General features: G+C 48.0%; 1 protein-coding gene across 2 annotated transcripts in view; it reads right to left on the reverse strand.

Annotated features, from left to right (window-relative positions):
• Window positions 1-539: 539 nt before the first annotated feature.
• The window catches only part of Smoc2 (SPARC related modular calcium binding 2), a 103,191-nt gene continuing 87,888 nt past the window's right edge, over window positions 540-15,842 (reverse strand). For both annotated transcript variants that reach the window (XM_051205999.1, XM_051206000.1), the window contains exons 10-13: window positions 6,651-6,753; window positions 4,628-4,902; window positions 3,824-3,861; window positions 540-1,914 (exon numbers count right to left, since the gene is read on the reverse strand). In XM_051205999.1, the coding sequence (XP_051061956.1) occupies window positions 1,897-1,914; window positions 3,824-3,861; window positions 4,628-4,902; window positions 6,651-6,753 (434 nt within the window). In that variant the 3' untranslated portion in view covers window positions 540-1,896. The remainder of the gene's footprint in view (window positions 1,915-3,823; window positions 3,862-4,627; window positions 4,903-6,650; window positions 6,754-15,842) is intronic.

The following is a 15,842-nucleotide window of genomic DNA, read 5'->3' on the forward strand; positions in this document are numbered from 1 at the left end:
GGCTTGAGTCACAGTGAAGGAAGAGGAACTTCTAGTGCATCACACAGGGCAGACTGAGCCACCTACAACTATTAACTTACATGTCCCAGCCGCCATGGGGAATGTACCAACACTCCTGTCCTAGAGGAGAAAACCTGGGGTTCAGAAAAGTTGAGGGATATGTCCCAAGTCCATGGTCTCAACAGGAAAAATCAGACCCAGATCTGCTGGACCAGCAACCACATCTTTGGCTTCAACTAGTGTACACTTTTTAAAGTAACCAATTATGATGAGCTATAGAGATGTCTCAGTGGTTAAGAGCACTTTAAGCATGTAAGCAGAGGAACCAGGTTTAATTTCCAGCTGTTCCATGCCAGCTCATAATGGTCCATAGCTGCAGTTCCAAGAGATCTGATGCCCTCTTCTGACCTCTGTGGGCACCAGAGATGTAAGAGGTGCACAGACATTCATTACAGGCAAAACACTCATACACATAAAATGATCTAAAAAAATATTTTTAGACAGTAAGCAATCATGAAACACTGAAAAGAAGACTAATACAGCTTTAATAACATATTTAATCTAATAAAATGATTAAATTCAGGGTTTAGAAATATAAAAGATTATCCAAAAACAGTTGGGATCATTCTCTCTCTCTCTCTCTCTTTCTTTTGTAGACAATGTTGACATGCGCATGAGCTGGTCAATTCTTACCTCTACACAGTTCGAATGAGCAAAGGCCTTCCGGAGTGTGTGTGCACATCCACACTGAGAGGCTGGGGGCCATGAACAGTTTTCCATATAGAACTTGATCTGAGAGGATGGCCCCAGCTCTCCCCCTATCTGTAATTGTTTCTTGAGAGCGGTGAGTACAGACTGACCTAGAGCCTAGGTCTGACGATGGCAGCCATCCACACTCACAGGTCAGGCCAGTCTCCTACACTGTGGGAATCCAGTTCCTAACTCATCCCATAAGGGCCTTGGATGAACCCCTCATGCCCTGGAGTCCTCCAAAGAGTGGTCACGACATTCTTAGCTGCCTGTACTTCAGTACTCTCGGAAGGAATGACGTAGTCTAGCCGCATCTTCCTCAGGATGTGGTCCACGGTCTCCGTAGAAGACATTGTTCCCTTCCAGGGAGCCCTGGGGAGGGCCACAGCAGGATCAAACAGCCACTTAGAAAAGAAGCAGGTGGGCTGGGTACTGAGCCACTGGGATGGAGACATGTCTGCCACAGTTAGGTTTGCTCTCTGAAGGAGAACCCTCTGGCCGTCTGCCCACTCAGAGCCCTGGAGACTTAACAGCAGGATTGGCTCAAGCAGAGGCAAAACTCAAGCAGAAGCTCAGACTGGAGTCTGACAGAGTCTGAAGCACGGCCTCCACCAGAGGCTGCTAGAGAGAGGTAAAGGCTATGCCTGTGTGACCCACGGTGCTGAGTGACATCTCTAGACAGGAAAACCTCATGGAGCGGGCAAACCATACACAGGTGATCATGCTTGTAAACGGCATGGCCCTGCCAGCTTCTAAGGGTGTGATGGTCTCCTGGCTGGCATCCAAGAGCGCTGGGAGCAAGCCAACTGCTGGGAGCAGGCAAAGGAAAGGGCCAGGGTACAAACCGGGCCCTCCTCAAAGGCACAAGGAAGTGAAGTTGAAAAGCATTCAAAAGCCCATCCCCACCAGCATAGATCTTCAAGGGCAAACAAGGACACATACATTGTATGTGATTAATTTCCCGAAGCCAGCCTTCCGTTTTCACAGATCAAAACAGTCTGCTTAAATATCTCATCTCTACAAAGTGAATTTACATTTAAAGTACAAAGTGCAAATACTATATGTATTTTTTTTCTTTCCGTTTTAATAGCTCTTTGTTGAGGGAAATCCCCACATGTCTAGGAACTGCCTTGGATAGTCAGCCATTCATCCTTGTCTTCTGGGCTGTGGGGGGGGAAAGAAAAGAAGAAAAATTTATGAAGATGTTTGTGTCTTCCCTCCTTCCCTCTGTGCAGACCAAGGTTGATTGCTGAAGTAAACATACTTGCTATGAGGGAAATCCAGACAGGGAAGGACACAGCGTAGAATTAAGGACGAGCGGGCACAATGTATAGAAAGTGCGTTCTTCCCTTGAAATTGTCAGTAAAATGTATCTATCTCCTGAGAAAAACTGCATGGGCTTCATATACATTAAGCGAACTTCTAGAACAGGGTGACAGCAAGCAACCTTGCCATCACCACGACCCTGGACAGTCATGTAGCGTTTAAAACCCCCCCTTTTCATGTCTCTATTTGCTCTTTTACCTGAGGGGAAACACAGCTTGCAATTGTGTTTACAGTAGAGGGGTCTCTTGCTGTCCATCACCACACAGACTTTCCTGGGAAGTCATTCAGATAAGAAGAAGCAAAGCGCCCATCTTTTTCTGGTCAAGTGCAGCAGTCTTCATGGATAGAAGCTGATCTTGTTTGATACTTAAAGTACCAGGCTTTAACATTTAGGCTGCCTTTCCTCCCTTTCCAATAGCACCACGAGTAGGCCAATAACTCCCATGAAAGTTTTGTCTTAATTAGTTACGGATAGAGACAGTCTTTGGATGCACTGCGGTTATTACTGAAGATGGATAGAACTTGGGGAAGAGGGTTGGTCTAGGCACACGTACCCAGCACCCAGAGCGCACAGCTCTGATCCTCGCTGGCTGATCAAGTGTGTAGCTGCCTAGAAAAACAAGCCACTTTCTGACTCCTGGCCCACAGACCCCACACCATGCCATGCGGTGATAATGGTGGGCGTTTGCTCCATGCATACTGCGTTACTGGTCAAGAAAGATGAAGAAACTACTACGCTGTCCTTTTTGTCCTTTTCTGGAATAGTGCTGAAGTGGAAGGTTTTCGAGTGGGGGTATGTAAGATTGCATGGCACATGTGTGCCGATAGTTGCCATTAGCTAGCGCAAACAGCCCCTGGGAAGCCTTTGGAGGCAGCTGGGTAATTGCTCTCAGACCTGGCCCCCTTTGCAAGTGTAAGTGATTTGCAGTGTGGCTGGAAAAGTTAAAACCATAAACATATACTAAACAAAGGAAAATGAATTACGCGTCTTTCCTAATGAAACGGCTTCCAGCTCCCTCTTAGGTATGTCCCTGCTTAAAATCCACATCACACAGTGAGCCTGGCATCAAACAGGTGCAGCCAAAGCAAACAGCAACACACCGGAGTCCCAGAGAACACAGTCCGCCTGGCTTCGGGAAAGAACCCTGGAAAGCGTCCCCACTCAGGCTGTTGTGGCTGGGATGTGGGGACCACGACTGTGCCCTTTAATTGCACATCTAGAAATGCAGCCTCAGAAACACAAATGTTTATTAACACAGCAGGGAACTGAAAATCTCTTTGGGAGCCCAACTCCTGCCTCTTTAGGTCTCCAGGTGAGTGGCCTATTTGAGGGGCACCTAAGAGCGCCGTCTCCTGTCCCACCCAGCCATCTCCTCAGTATATATAAGGGGGTAAAGACCCTGCAAACACCAGCTTACTTAACCATTTATGCCACACAGACTCAGAAATCCATCTTTAAGTGAACAAATTAATTGAAATGTCAAATAATAATAATAGTAAAAATAATAATACAGCAGAGTCTTTAAATGGAGGATTTAGCAGGTCAGTGATTGAAGGTAGAATTTGGCAAAGAAGTTTCTTTGTTACCAGTGTGTAGCTGCCTCAGCTGAGCTGTTTGGTTTCCTTGAGGGGTAGTATCGCCCATTAACCTACATGATATTCTCTTGTTAAAAAAAAAAAAAAAAAAAAAAAAAAAAAGTATGGGTAAACTTGAATGTGGTAAAGTCTGCAACACAGACATACTCACCTGTCTGTTAGATGAACTTTCAGCATTTCCTCTGGGGGCTGTGGGGGGTAGAGGGGGAGGAGACATTATTGCTGGTCAAATACTGCTTTGTTAATGGCAGGCTCAACATCATCAGTTGGCAGCCTTGGTCAAATGACAGTGAACCCATAGACATCCTGAGCCTAGATCTGGAAGAATGGGTTCTTAAATTGCCACAGAGACGCTGTCAAATGACACAAATACCCTACTCCAACAGTAGAAGAATGCCTTGTTTTACCCCAAATTCTAAACCTGGGTCCACCAGCCACAAAGAGTGGTCTTCCAGAACTTTCCTAGAAAAGCAAGGAGCCTGAGCTGCACCCCTCTCGCAGCCCTCCCCTCCCCCTGTTCATTTAAATATTTTGGTACAGTATTAAAATTAGAAAACGTTAGCTTTGGCTCACTTTGCCAAAATATTCACATGATATCACAGCTAAGGGACAGGTGTTGTTTGTTCTTGGCTTGGACACTAGGGGGGGTGCTGTGTGTCTTCCGTTTCTATTCCCAGTGAGGTACCCACTCTTGTGTACGAGGACCCTCTACCTCAAGTCCCCCTGCCTCACGCAGGTCTGTGAGAGTTCAGCCTCTCACCCGGCCACAGTCCCTCCTTGGCCAGGATCTATGGGGCTCCCAAACCTGTGGTCATCTCTACATGAGTGACAACAACCAACGGCATGCCCATTTCTCCTTTGTTGACCATAGGCCAACCTATTAAATCCGGGAAGCAACTCCACAGGCACAGACCCCCCAAGACGATCAAACTCAGAGTAGTGAAATACGGCTTACTGTGGCGCTTCCTGGTGCCGGCTTTGCCCTCCTCTCTGCTGACACCCAAGCAACCCATCAGCTCCTGCACAGTAATGGACTTGTCGTTGTTCACGTCACAGTATTCCAGAAACTTCTTCACACACTTTTTGGGCTTGGATTTCTTTCTCAGGAACCTCTTAAAGGGTTTGATTTCCTTCTTGCCGATGTCCCCGCTAGCGTTCTTATCAAGGAGCTTGAAGTACCAATGCACCACCCTCTCCTCCAGAGTGTGGCTGGGGTCTGGCTCTGACAACCTACATGGGAGACAGCCCATGTCAGACACAAGCCTGAACTGGAAAGCCCGGACTCTGTCTCCCTTTCCCCAAGTCCCGGCTCAGTTCCTGATACAACTACTCTCAAATACAAGACAGGGGAGTAGTCTGTAATGGCTCAGACAGTGTGTTCAGAAGCAGGGACACAACAGCATCTATGTGCACTGTGGTTATTCGATGGGTCGAGGTCTTGAAACAAAAGGTCACTGTCTTGAGACCTGGGTTCCGTTAGGCCAACAGGGTGGGCTCAGCCACTAGCATCCACCAAGGGCACCTAGAGCCCAGGGGTTTTCTCCATAACACAATCATGTCTCTACTGTGTGTGTAAGATGCACTTAAAGAGGAGGTTAGTGGAAGGTGGCATCAAACGTTTTAATGTTGTAACTTAATGGTTTCCTTTAAATTTTTTTTAAAAGCTGGACATTCTAAGACACAGGTAAGTCGGGCTGTGTGAGTCAGACCTTGAAGCTGTGCGGTGACAAAGCTCACCTGTCACCTGTGCCATCACTTTGGGCTCTGTGGACCCCACTGTCCACAGGCTTAGATGACCTTTGCTCCCCGAGAGGGCAGACATGGCGAGCAGATGCCAACAGCCTGCATGGACTGAGCTCCCTGGCACTATCCTGTGTCAGACACCCGGAGGTCATGTCAGTCACCCCCACAGTATGAAATATAAAGTTGAAATGCATGTGACTTCTTTTGCCTTAGCTTATTATCTAACTGTGACATTGCACCTTGGTATTGCCTTCTCTTCTTACCCCTTCTTTAGCAAAAGAACCGCAAGATGAAGGGCCTTTTGCTACGGAGGCTTCGTGCATGAGACAGCCAGGAGCTGTATTTTCAGGAAGATGGAAACCTTAAAATTTCTTTTAAAAATACAGTGAGAAATTGTGAACACACAGGGTGAGTTTAAGTGTTGAAGTGTCCAGCCTGACCCCACGGCTGCTTTGCCCCCAAAACACACAAAGGTTCCCTGCAACCAAGGGAGCAGGAGCCAGCTCCTTCTTTCCCTGAATGGGTCAAGTCTGCACCAGAAACCACGCCCAAAGGGTGTGGCCACTACTACAAGTTCCACTGCTATAAGACCACTAACAGCTGTTCACCTGGAGAACTCTATCACCCTATACCGTGAAACAGAGGGGACAGAGGCACTGTGGGTTCTAACACAGTATGCACAAGGAACGAATCTCTAGGGCAGAACTGTATTGGTAGGATCGATACCCCCGAGCTACACACTTGAACCTGGATAAGAAGATAAGCTTCATGTGCTGTGTAGGTTTCAACAATAAAGAAGTCACAGCACTTGGGAGGCAGAGGCAGGCAGACCTCTGACTCTGAGGCCAGACTGGTCTACAGAGTGAGTTCCAAAACAACTAGGGATATACAGAGAAATCCTGTCTTGAGAACAAAACAAACAAAACAAAACATTTTTTCTTTAGTGGCAGAATGTCAAAGTGTTTAAAACACAATAGATAATTCTTAGACTCAGTTTCAACCTATATATCTACCCAAAGCAAGTGCATTCCCATTCTTAGAGTCCTGCCTAGACCCTAGGGGCCCCTGAAATGAACGGTGGGGGCTGGTCTAGAGGTGCTCCTTTCTTCTAACTACATCTTCGTGAACTGCCTAGTCTCACTTGGCTACTGGCCAGGAAGACTTAGTCTTTCCAGATTCCTTCCAATTTCTGGGCTTCTGGCCAGCATATTGCTCTGCAGTGAGACACAGCATACCTTCCAGAGGAGGAAGAGGGGTCGGAGACGGCATGAACCATGTCTGTGGAGAGTGCATCCAGGACACTTGTCAGAAACTCATGCTTTTTGGCACCAGGACAACCTAAAAAAAAATGCACATTTTTTTTCAGTTAGTGGAATCCATAAAGTATAACGGATTTTTAATGGAAAAGATTTGGTATTCAGCAGTTAGTGTGTTAGACTGTTTCAACATGAATGAGATCATTTGATGCAAATACTTTATATAAGATTGTATGTGACTCTGGCACTCTGCAGATGCAGATACTTGGTAACTCATAGGTATGGACCTTGACACACAGCAACCATTAACCATGTTATCTAACATGTGTTGAATTATGACATGAAACAGAGATTCTCAGGCTTTAGCCTCTTGCTAACCTTTGAAGCCATGACGCAAACATGTATGGGTAATCCCTTTGTTACATGAGACTCTTGGAAACATCACGGGACACAAGGTTCTCCCAACTGGGATCTACATAGGGAGATCTAACCCAGGCTAGTCACTCCAGCGGCTGTCAGCCACCACTACAGGTCTCCTGGAGCCCTGCATCTGGTTAGAAGCAATATGAGGAAGATGCGTGGTTGCCTCCTTAGGGGCAGATCTGATCCAGGACATCAGCTCGACACATATCAAGTAACAAGGGAGTTCACACCCTTGAGCCCCAGACCTGGCTGTGTAGGATCGCTGGGTCCAGGAATAAATCACTAATTCTTCCATCTTACTCTCAATTTTCCACAGAGCGCTTCATGCACGGTACCTCTTCTTCACAAGTTTCCCTTTACTCAGTCCCACTTGGGGGCCCCTGGACCCTGAGTTGTGGCAGCTACAGAGAGAGACTAGCATGCTGGTGTGGTTAAAGACACTCTGGTTTCATGGTTTTTCTTTTGCACACCTGGGTTTTTGTTACTATGATTCAAGTAAATGTTAGCTGCCCATGGCAAGGATCTGTGGAAGTCTGTTTCGACTTATTAAAACATTGTAGCAAAAAACAGATGTGAGTCTTTCATAGAGTGTGTGGAACTTGAGACCAGAAAGACTGTGTATCTCTTCTGTGCCCAATTAAAAGAATGGATTACGATCTATAGGAAAAGCCAGAACCACTCACTGGGCGGAGGGCTCTGAGAAAATGCCCTGTATACCCCGCCCCCAGGCAATCACCAGGAAGGAAACAGAAGCCTGAGATGGCAGAGGCTGAGGGTGGAAGCCATCCCTGCTGGATAACTTATAGATGACACAGCCGTCAGTGGTGTGGAAACAGAGGGATATAGCAGGTCTGTCTGATGATGCTTCCCAAGTGCCAGCCTTATAGCCAGCTGACCCAAGACAACTATGAGGTAGGAGGCATCCCGAGGGAGCGCAGCAGACCTGTGCAAAACTCGAGGTGTGCCCATGAGCTCTAGCGCTTAGCCTGAAGAGATCCATATGGTAATATAGAGAAGGTAAGCCACTGGTCGCATCCACTCAGAGAATGTCCACTAAGGACCTGCAGAGAAGCAGGGACCTGTCACAATCAAAGTCAAGCAAGGCCTTTGCTTGGGACGGATGCCTGGATATAAAGTCCTTATTTCATTTTGCCAGAGGTAACTTGGAGAGCCATTTACTTTATACTCTGACACATGGATGTTATAGTTTTAGGGGTATCGGCAATGGCAAAGGAGCAATATGTCATCTCCAAAGAGGAGAGAGTGAAGGACAGTTGGTAGGATTGACTGGAATGAGGTATCTCGAAGGTACTCATGGGCAATCTGAGTCAGGAGAGTGAAGGGTGTCTTCTGAACATGGATGCTCAGACATACTAATGGAGATGTGACAAAGACAGCCACAGGAAGGATCAGAGCTGCCTGTAGGCTGTATGTCATACATGCCACCACCCAGGTTTGCCTTGCCTTTATCACTAAGTACCTTGAAGGCTGTCTGTTCCCTGGCAAAATCTGAGAGCCCCTTGCCCCCACTGCAGAGCCCAGCCAATGTTGCCTCTGAGAGCTCCATGGACGGCAGCAGATGTGTAGTCATTTCTGAGGGCCAAGACAAACAGATGTGAAACAGGAGTGGACAGAGGAGAAGGCCAAAACAACCCATTGCTCTTGGAAGCAAATTCTTCAAGACACATGTATGAACTGAAGCTGCATCGCGGTGCCAAGAGTGTGTCACCAGGGAGATGCAGTCTGGCAAGCATCCAAGAGGACTGACCTGTCTCGAGATAAAAGGGAAGTGACCCCCACACACACACATGGCATCACAATAGTCTGGTGTTGTAGACTGCAACACTGCAAGTACAAGCTCCCATTCCTACAACCTTAAACTGTTCATGTAGCTCATGAACAGTGAGCCCTTGGGTTGCTCTGCAACATTAGGTCTCTATCCTGATACAGGCTGACAGGAAACATAAGACTCAGTGGGTAATGCTTCATGCTTCTCTTCTCGAGCAGCTGCCAATGGCTTCCAGGAATGCGGGTACTCCAGGGTGAGTGTCAGAGTTAGGCATGCAGGTTTTGATGTAACAGGAAAGTCGCTTCACTTAGAGATCATTCTGCTAGAAGGATGTTCTCCAAGTAAACGCAGAATTGAGTGAGTACAAAAGTCCTTGGCCCCTGCAGTCATTTCTCCTAGAACAACTCATAGTCAATGCCCTTTTTAAAAAATCACTTGTTTTTTAATCTTTTAAAATAAATATGTTCTGCACTCTCTATGAAACACTCTCATTAAAAAAAAACAGACTTATTTAAAAAAAACCTACTGATTTCAGCAATTTTGCTTATGATTTTCCTCCAGCATGAATTTATACATGTTCATGATAACTCCGTTGATTGCAGGGCAAGCCCCCTCTACAGATCATCACAATGAATTTACACTTTCTACAGGTGACCTACGTGGCATGCCTGGCTACTGCAAGAAAACCCACACAGAAGCAATGAAGACAAAGTGTAGTTTTGTGAGCTCCCAGTCTGGGTCCCTTACTTCTGCTGGCCAGACAGGACAAAGGTGTTAGCTCCATACCAATAAAATACAGGGAGACTGGGGCCAGCCATCGGCCTTGAGCTGCTCAGAGTTAGAGTGTGATGTATCCGGTTGATGGCGTATTTTGCACTCTGGGCTCATTGACTGTTACTGAGTTTGAAAAGTCTAGTTTAAATTGTATCATTGCTACCAACTGAACTGGACATATGGCCAAAAGGTCTGTCTCTCTATAGTGACTTCTCAGTGAGTGCTGTTTTATTTAAGCTTAGCGTTTCCTTGAGCATTCTTGAATAAGAACTTCCAAGGACTAAGGGATAAGGGGCAGGGTAGTAGTGTGTGTGATGTTAGTAGAGGTCAGGTCGTAGCACCCAGCTCATGACATAAGATGTTACCCTTGATGTTTGAACCCACTTCAACACATAGGTTCTCCCAACCACCATGCCAGCCTTGGGCACTCTAAAGCCTTGCAAAATTGATGAATCTTTTCATACTGAGAAAGAGAGATACATAAAGACGAAAAGAGATGGAGGTGTGACCCTTACACCAGCTTGGTGAAAACCTCAAAGTGCTTGGTCTAAGAAACCATGACTGAACTGGAGGAGACCAGGGCATGGACCCTGTAACTAAACAAGGACCAAGACCCCTCCATTCTCCTCGCTGATCCTAAGCCCACAGTGATGAGGACGAGAGACCAGATTTAGCCTCCCCCGACTATCATTCTTCTAGCGTGTATGTGGTGGGAGTGGAGAGAAGTCCTCAGATGAGTCCAGATTCCTCGCTGAGAGGGAGTGAGGAAGGGAAGGTGGACACTTTAGTGAGCAGGCAAGAGGCTTCTGTGAGCCAAGCCTGCTAGTACCTTTCCTGTGCCCAGGGAAAATTCCACCACCTTGAGTGTGAGGAGGCTGGGAAATGGGCTTGGCTGAGAAGCCTGGGGTGTTAGCCACTAATAATGATCCAGGGTCACGTGGCCTCTGAAACATGAGGTCACAGATATTCCTACAACGCAGCTGTTCCAAGGTAACTTGCATCTCCTCCTTGTGTAGTCACACGCTCATTCAGGATGATGGGACCTGTTCCCCCGTCAACCTTCTGCTGTCTTTTCTTATGCACAAATCATACCTTCTTAGTGTTTCATGCCAGGCCTATGAAAAGAATTAGAACACAGACACAGGCAACCACTAGCTGTCAGAGAGCCTCCTGCCATTTGAAGGGCTTGGGAGAAGAGGCTGAAGGAGACTGTTTTACCATTTCACTAGGGCATCAAGCCTGGAAGAACATAGGAAGAAGGCTGTTACTCCATTTTTCAAGTCACTAAACTGTTCTCTTCTCCAGCTGTCACTCAAGAGAAAAGGCCCAAGAAATTCCAGGATTAAAGTTCAGGAAAGTGGCAAGTTCTCTAAAGAAAAATTATGCCTGTCTGACCCATCCCCCTGGGACCCAGGCAATGACTAATGCGAATTTTCCTCGCTATGAGAAATGTCTAACACAAATGCTACGCAACCACGTGGACGCATAGGAAGCTCTTCTATGAACACAAGCTCCCAGGATCTTGACTCTCTCAATTCTAAATTGGTGGGTCTGGTTTTTGGTTCATCATTAATGGTGCGGATCCTACTTAGGTGTCCTCCTTGTCTTAATAAATTATTAAGATGTCTTATTCTTAGTTGATCGGCTCAAAGATTCAGGATGCTGAGGATGTCTTCTTGGTTCCTCTGGTGAAGGTTTTCTTCCTCTTCCATATGATACACCATTATCCATTTCATCTCCACCATGAATCCCACACCACCAGAATGCCTCACATGCCAACTCCAATCTTTATTGGTGAGTGGCTGGGGAATGGTGCTGGTTACATTTGGAAAACCACACCCTGCTATAGGCGTTTGGATACTTCCTGCCTTAGAAATCTTGGCATGGGAGGACCCCTAATGGAAACCACCAATGCAGTGTCCTCTCTGCATAGGAACAAAATGCTTCAATCTCACCATGATTCGCTTAGATCCTGCCCTGGAGAACTCAAAGACAGAGACTCAGAGCTTGCCTGGAGGGTAGGAGTTGGTATATTATGGTATATTACAACCTAAGCAGGCTACTGAATGAAAGGGCTTAGGAAGGGATGCCGAGGGACAGAGAGGGACAAGTCAGCCTCCTACACACAATGACACTTCTTTGGCAGCATCGGGGAGAAAGAATATGAGGATGGACCATGGACCAAGGATGAGAATTCCACCTTACAACTCAGTGTTCCGGAGCCTGAGGATCTGCTCTCAGACTGAGCTGCTCACCCAGTGCTGTATGTGCTCAGTGAAGGTCAGAACAATCCTTCTCATTTCCTGATGACTCCCAGGTTCCCCAGGGTTGTAGCAAGGAGAGTGTTGTTAATGTAAAAAGGTGCTATTTGGCTGCAGGGATTCCTTCCTGTGGAAACTCGCCAGATGGTCTATATATATCACAAACTGAAATTTCCCAGGTGGCAGCTGGCCTATTTAATTAAATCTTTGGGGCGTAGCATTTGGGCAGCACCAACGCTCTGACGTCCCCACGTGTGTGGGGACCTCAAAGCTGCCTCACACAGTGGAGGGCTGATGGCAAAAGGGCAAGGGCTGGGCTGCTCCAGGAGACCTGCCCGTCTTAGTAATTTGTGTTCAGGAAGGATACAAGGTGCGCATGTCAGAGGACATGGAGTTAAGACCAGAAACAAACCATGGTGATGGAGTAAACGTAACCTGGTGGCCAAGAGAAGGGACAAAGTTAAGCACCGTGCACAAGAACTAGGGAGGCAGCACCGTGAGAACACGCCATGCCACCGGGCTGGCTACCCAGGGCGGTTCCCATCCAAAGCAGCAGAGAGTGCGCTCATCAAGGAAGAAGAGGTTTTAAAAACAGACAGTAGCGGGGTGCCTCCTCATCCTCTGTCCCGGGCCTTTCCTGGCCTGTACGCTCAGGGATAGGATAGCGTATACCCACACCTGGATGTCAGGCATAAGACGCACTGAAAGCAGGCACCTGGCTGGCGGCCAGTGCTGGTAGGATGCCAGCAGGTGAGGTGGCAGCCAGAGATGCGTGCGAGAGGATGCTAGGAAGAGCAGAGTACCACAAGCGGCTTTGTTTTTGTTAACCAAAGCCTCCACTCATGTACACCCTATGGAAACCTTGCGAGACAAGCTGAGTCTGAGTGTGGGGATGTCAGAAATGGGATGTGATGCAAATGAAAGAGTAATTCATCCCGGCTGAATGCTGCTGGCTTTGCATTTGTGAACAGGGTCTCTCAGAGTCCCCTGCCCCCAGCTATCTCCTACTTTTCCCAGTGCTACTCCACACTCCTTTACCTAGACTGTTGCCCACTGGCTGCTCAGGTTCCATTCTGAACCACATGCTGTCACCTCGTGCTCCCGAGCTCATTTATATTTGTAGGTTGTGTTAATACCCTTAGAGTTTCATTTGGGAAGCAGCCACTGCACGGGGGAACTGGGAGGTGCCACTTTGCTTCCGTCAACGCTTACACCATCACCAGGCTCTCTGTTTCCTCGGTGGGAACGTGGTACAGACTGCAGGGTCCTGGCACGTGTGCCTGACGTCTGCTTCACACCCTGTCCCTGTAGGCAGGACCTGGGTGCACCTGCTCCAGACAAGCACCAGGGACTGTTGAGTGACAGAGACCTGATTCTGTGTGTGTGTGTGTGTGTGTGTGTGTGTGTGTGTGTGTGTGTGCAGGGGTGGGGATGGGGGGCATGCTGTCCTTTCTGTGCCTGGCTTGGGTCACTCTGAGCATTCCAGTCACAGCAGCACCAGTCAAGGGATAGGTGCTCTGTAGCCTTCTTTTTTTGGTCTTTCATAGCCACAGCCGACAGCAAGAGACAATGAATGAGGACAAGCTCACACAGGACACAGCAGGCTTGGGGAAATCACGGCTGAACTTTGCCAGGATTGTGTCTGCTCAGGTCCAGGCATAAGATGCAGCCAATGCAGCTGGTCCCAGGCTCCCCTCATCAGCCCGGATCTCCCGAGCAGCGTACTGAACACTTGATGGCCTGGATGTTCGTTCCCCCCTTAGGCGAGTGTCTTAAGCCACCTGGTGGTTGGCTCTGGGTCATTTGCCTCTTAATGGAGGGGTGACTTAGAGATGGGGTGTACACCTGGCAGAGTATACACGGGTAGAGTAGATAGGTGTGAATGGCCTGCATGGGTTCCAAATGGTGAGGGGACACACACGCTGCCTGCATGGGTTCCAAATGATGGGGACATGCACACGCTGCCTGCATGGGTTCCAAATGGTGAGGACACACACATGCTGCCTGCATGGGTTCCAAATGATGGGGATATGCACACGCTGTTTGTATGGGTTCTGGTCCCAGCTATTGACTGTTTTCAAAGAAAACTGTTATTTTCAAGACAGTGCACAAAGCTTCATAGTATATCAACTGGGCATTTGCTACCTACCAAGCGGGAAAGCACACTATTTACTTTTATTACGTAAGAATGAAGACTGAAAAATAAAACCACCAAAAGCCAATGGGCAACAAGACGTGGTTAAGCATAGCCAATGGGCAAGCAGACATGGCTAAGCCTAGCCCTATTGGGTCTCACCGCCTCTAGCTAACCTCACCCCTCTGTCCTGGTCTCCAAGTTCCCTGCAGAGCACAAGCACCAATGCAAACTAGAGTTCCCAGCATTCCCAGTCCTTAGCGGCTGAGGAGCTGACACAGGTCACTCACTCCATGAGGTCTCAGAGCTCAAACATCCTCACAGTGCATCGTTACGGTTGTTTATGAATATAAATTACGAATATAAATGCAATTACCCTCTTCTCATCTCCAACCATTTCTGGGGGCGGGGAATACAAGTTCCTCGATAGGGGAAGATCTGAGTCTGGAAGCTCCAGGGCCTTCAGGGGTCTGTCTGAGCACTGTGTACGACCTTTGTCTGCCGCAGAGTCTTTTCTGCTTTGGTAAGCATAGGAGCTTGTGTGGAAACAGAGCAGTGGTGGGAATCGGAGCCGGCTCTTACTGAATGAAGACTCGGAGTACACTTGTCCTTCAAATCGTGCCTGGACGTTGCCAGCTTCCTACAGCTACCTTGTCCTCTCTGGAGGACCCCCCGAGTGCTTCCCAGAAATGGTCCCATCTGCAACTACAGGCACCAGCTCTTAAAGTGTCTGTTACCCCTTTGTAGAGGCTGCTGTGAAGGTGTCCGGTATGAGAGTCAAAACCACAGAACCACAGGGTGTGGGAGGAGGAGGAGGTGGTAACTCAGGTCCTTGCTGCTTCCGTGGTCACAAAACAACTCTGCTTCTACTGACTTAGAAGAAGGCCACATGGCCTTCCAGATGCCGTGCACTGGGGGGGGGGGGCTGTCAAGGCTGGTGCATTCTGGGAAACCCGTGTGTGCAAGAAGAGTTGACGTCTCAGTGATGGCAACAGACACGCCATGGCCAGACCAGAGGAGGGGGCAGTGATGGAGCTGTGGGTGTCTCTACCGTGTCTGCTTTATTCCTCTCATTACTTCAGGAAGAGTCCCCCCCATTAGAAAGATTACAGAGATAAAATTCCTGCTGCGTTGAATGAGCCTCTTGCCTTGCTTTCCCCTTGCTCTGGGGAAGGTGGAAAGTGGCCACTATCTAACAAGATAGTGTTAAGTGGCAGTAAGCCTGTGTGCTGAGCACCAGGAGCTGCCCCAGAGGTGTCCTGACAGGACAGGCATCACAAGTCCCTGAGTTTTGAGCTCCTCTTTCACTCTGTGGGACCTTGATGACATCAGGGTGAGAACTGAGAACGGACAGCAGACATGGTCTTGGGACAAGGGGATCCCATGGGGCTGGGGGGGGGGAGCTGCCTAGATAGGAAGGAGCAGAGAGAAAAAGATAGACTCCTGACAGACTCCAGCAGGAACACACCCTCGGTCCATCCCGAAAGCCAATTAACACCTAAGGGGCAGCCACTTCACCCTGTCAGGGAAAGGGACTCCATTTCCCTATGTAACCCTGCCCTCAGTGCCCTCAGTTTGACACCAAGTCAAAGGGGAACTGGGCAAAATGATTAAATCATGTTCTTAGAGAGAGAAAAAAAAATCTAGAAATTCCCCTGCCCTGCTATTATTGGCTATAAACCATGTTCCCTTCACTTTTGGCTACAGGAGTGTCCTTGTTGCCTGGTTGCAGGTGCACACCATGATCTTGGTCTGGAGAAAAATATAGAAAGAATATAACCCAGTTTCTA

This window comes from Phodopus roborovskii, unplaced genomic scaffold, assembly GCF_943737965.1.
Source record: "Phodopus roborovskii unplaced genomic scaffold, PHOROB, whole genome shotgun sequence".
Taxonomy (NCBI): Eukaryota; Metazoa; Chordata; class Mammalia; order Rodentia; family Cricetidae; genus Phodopus; species Phodopus roborovskii.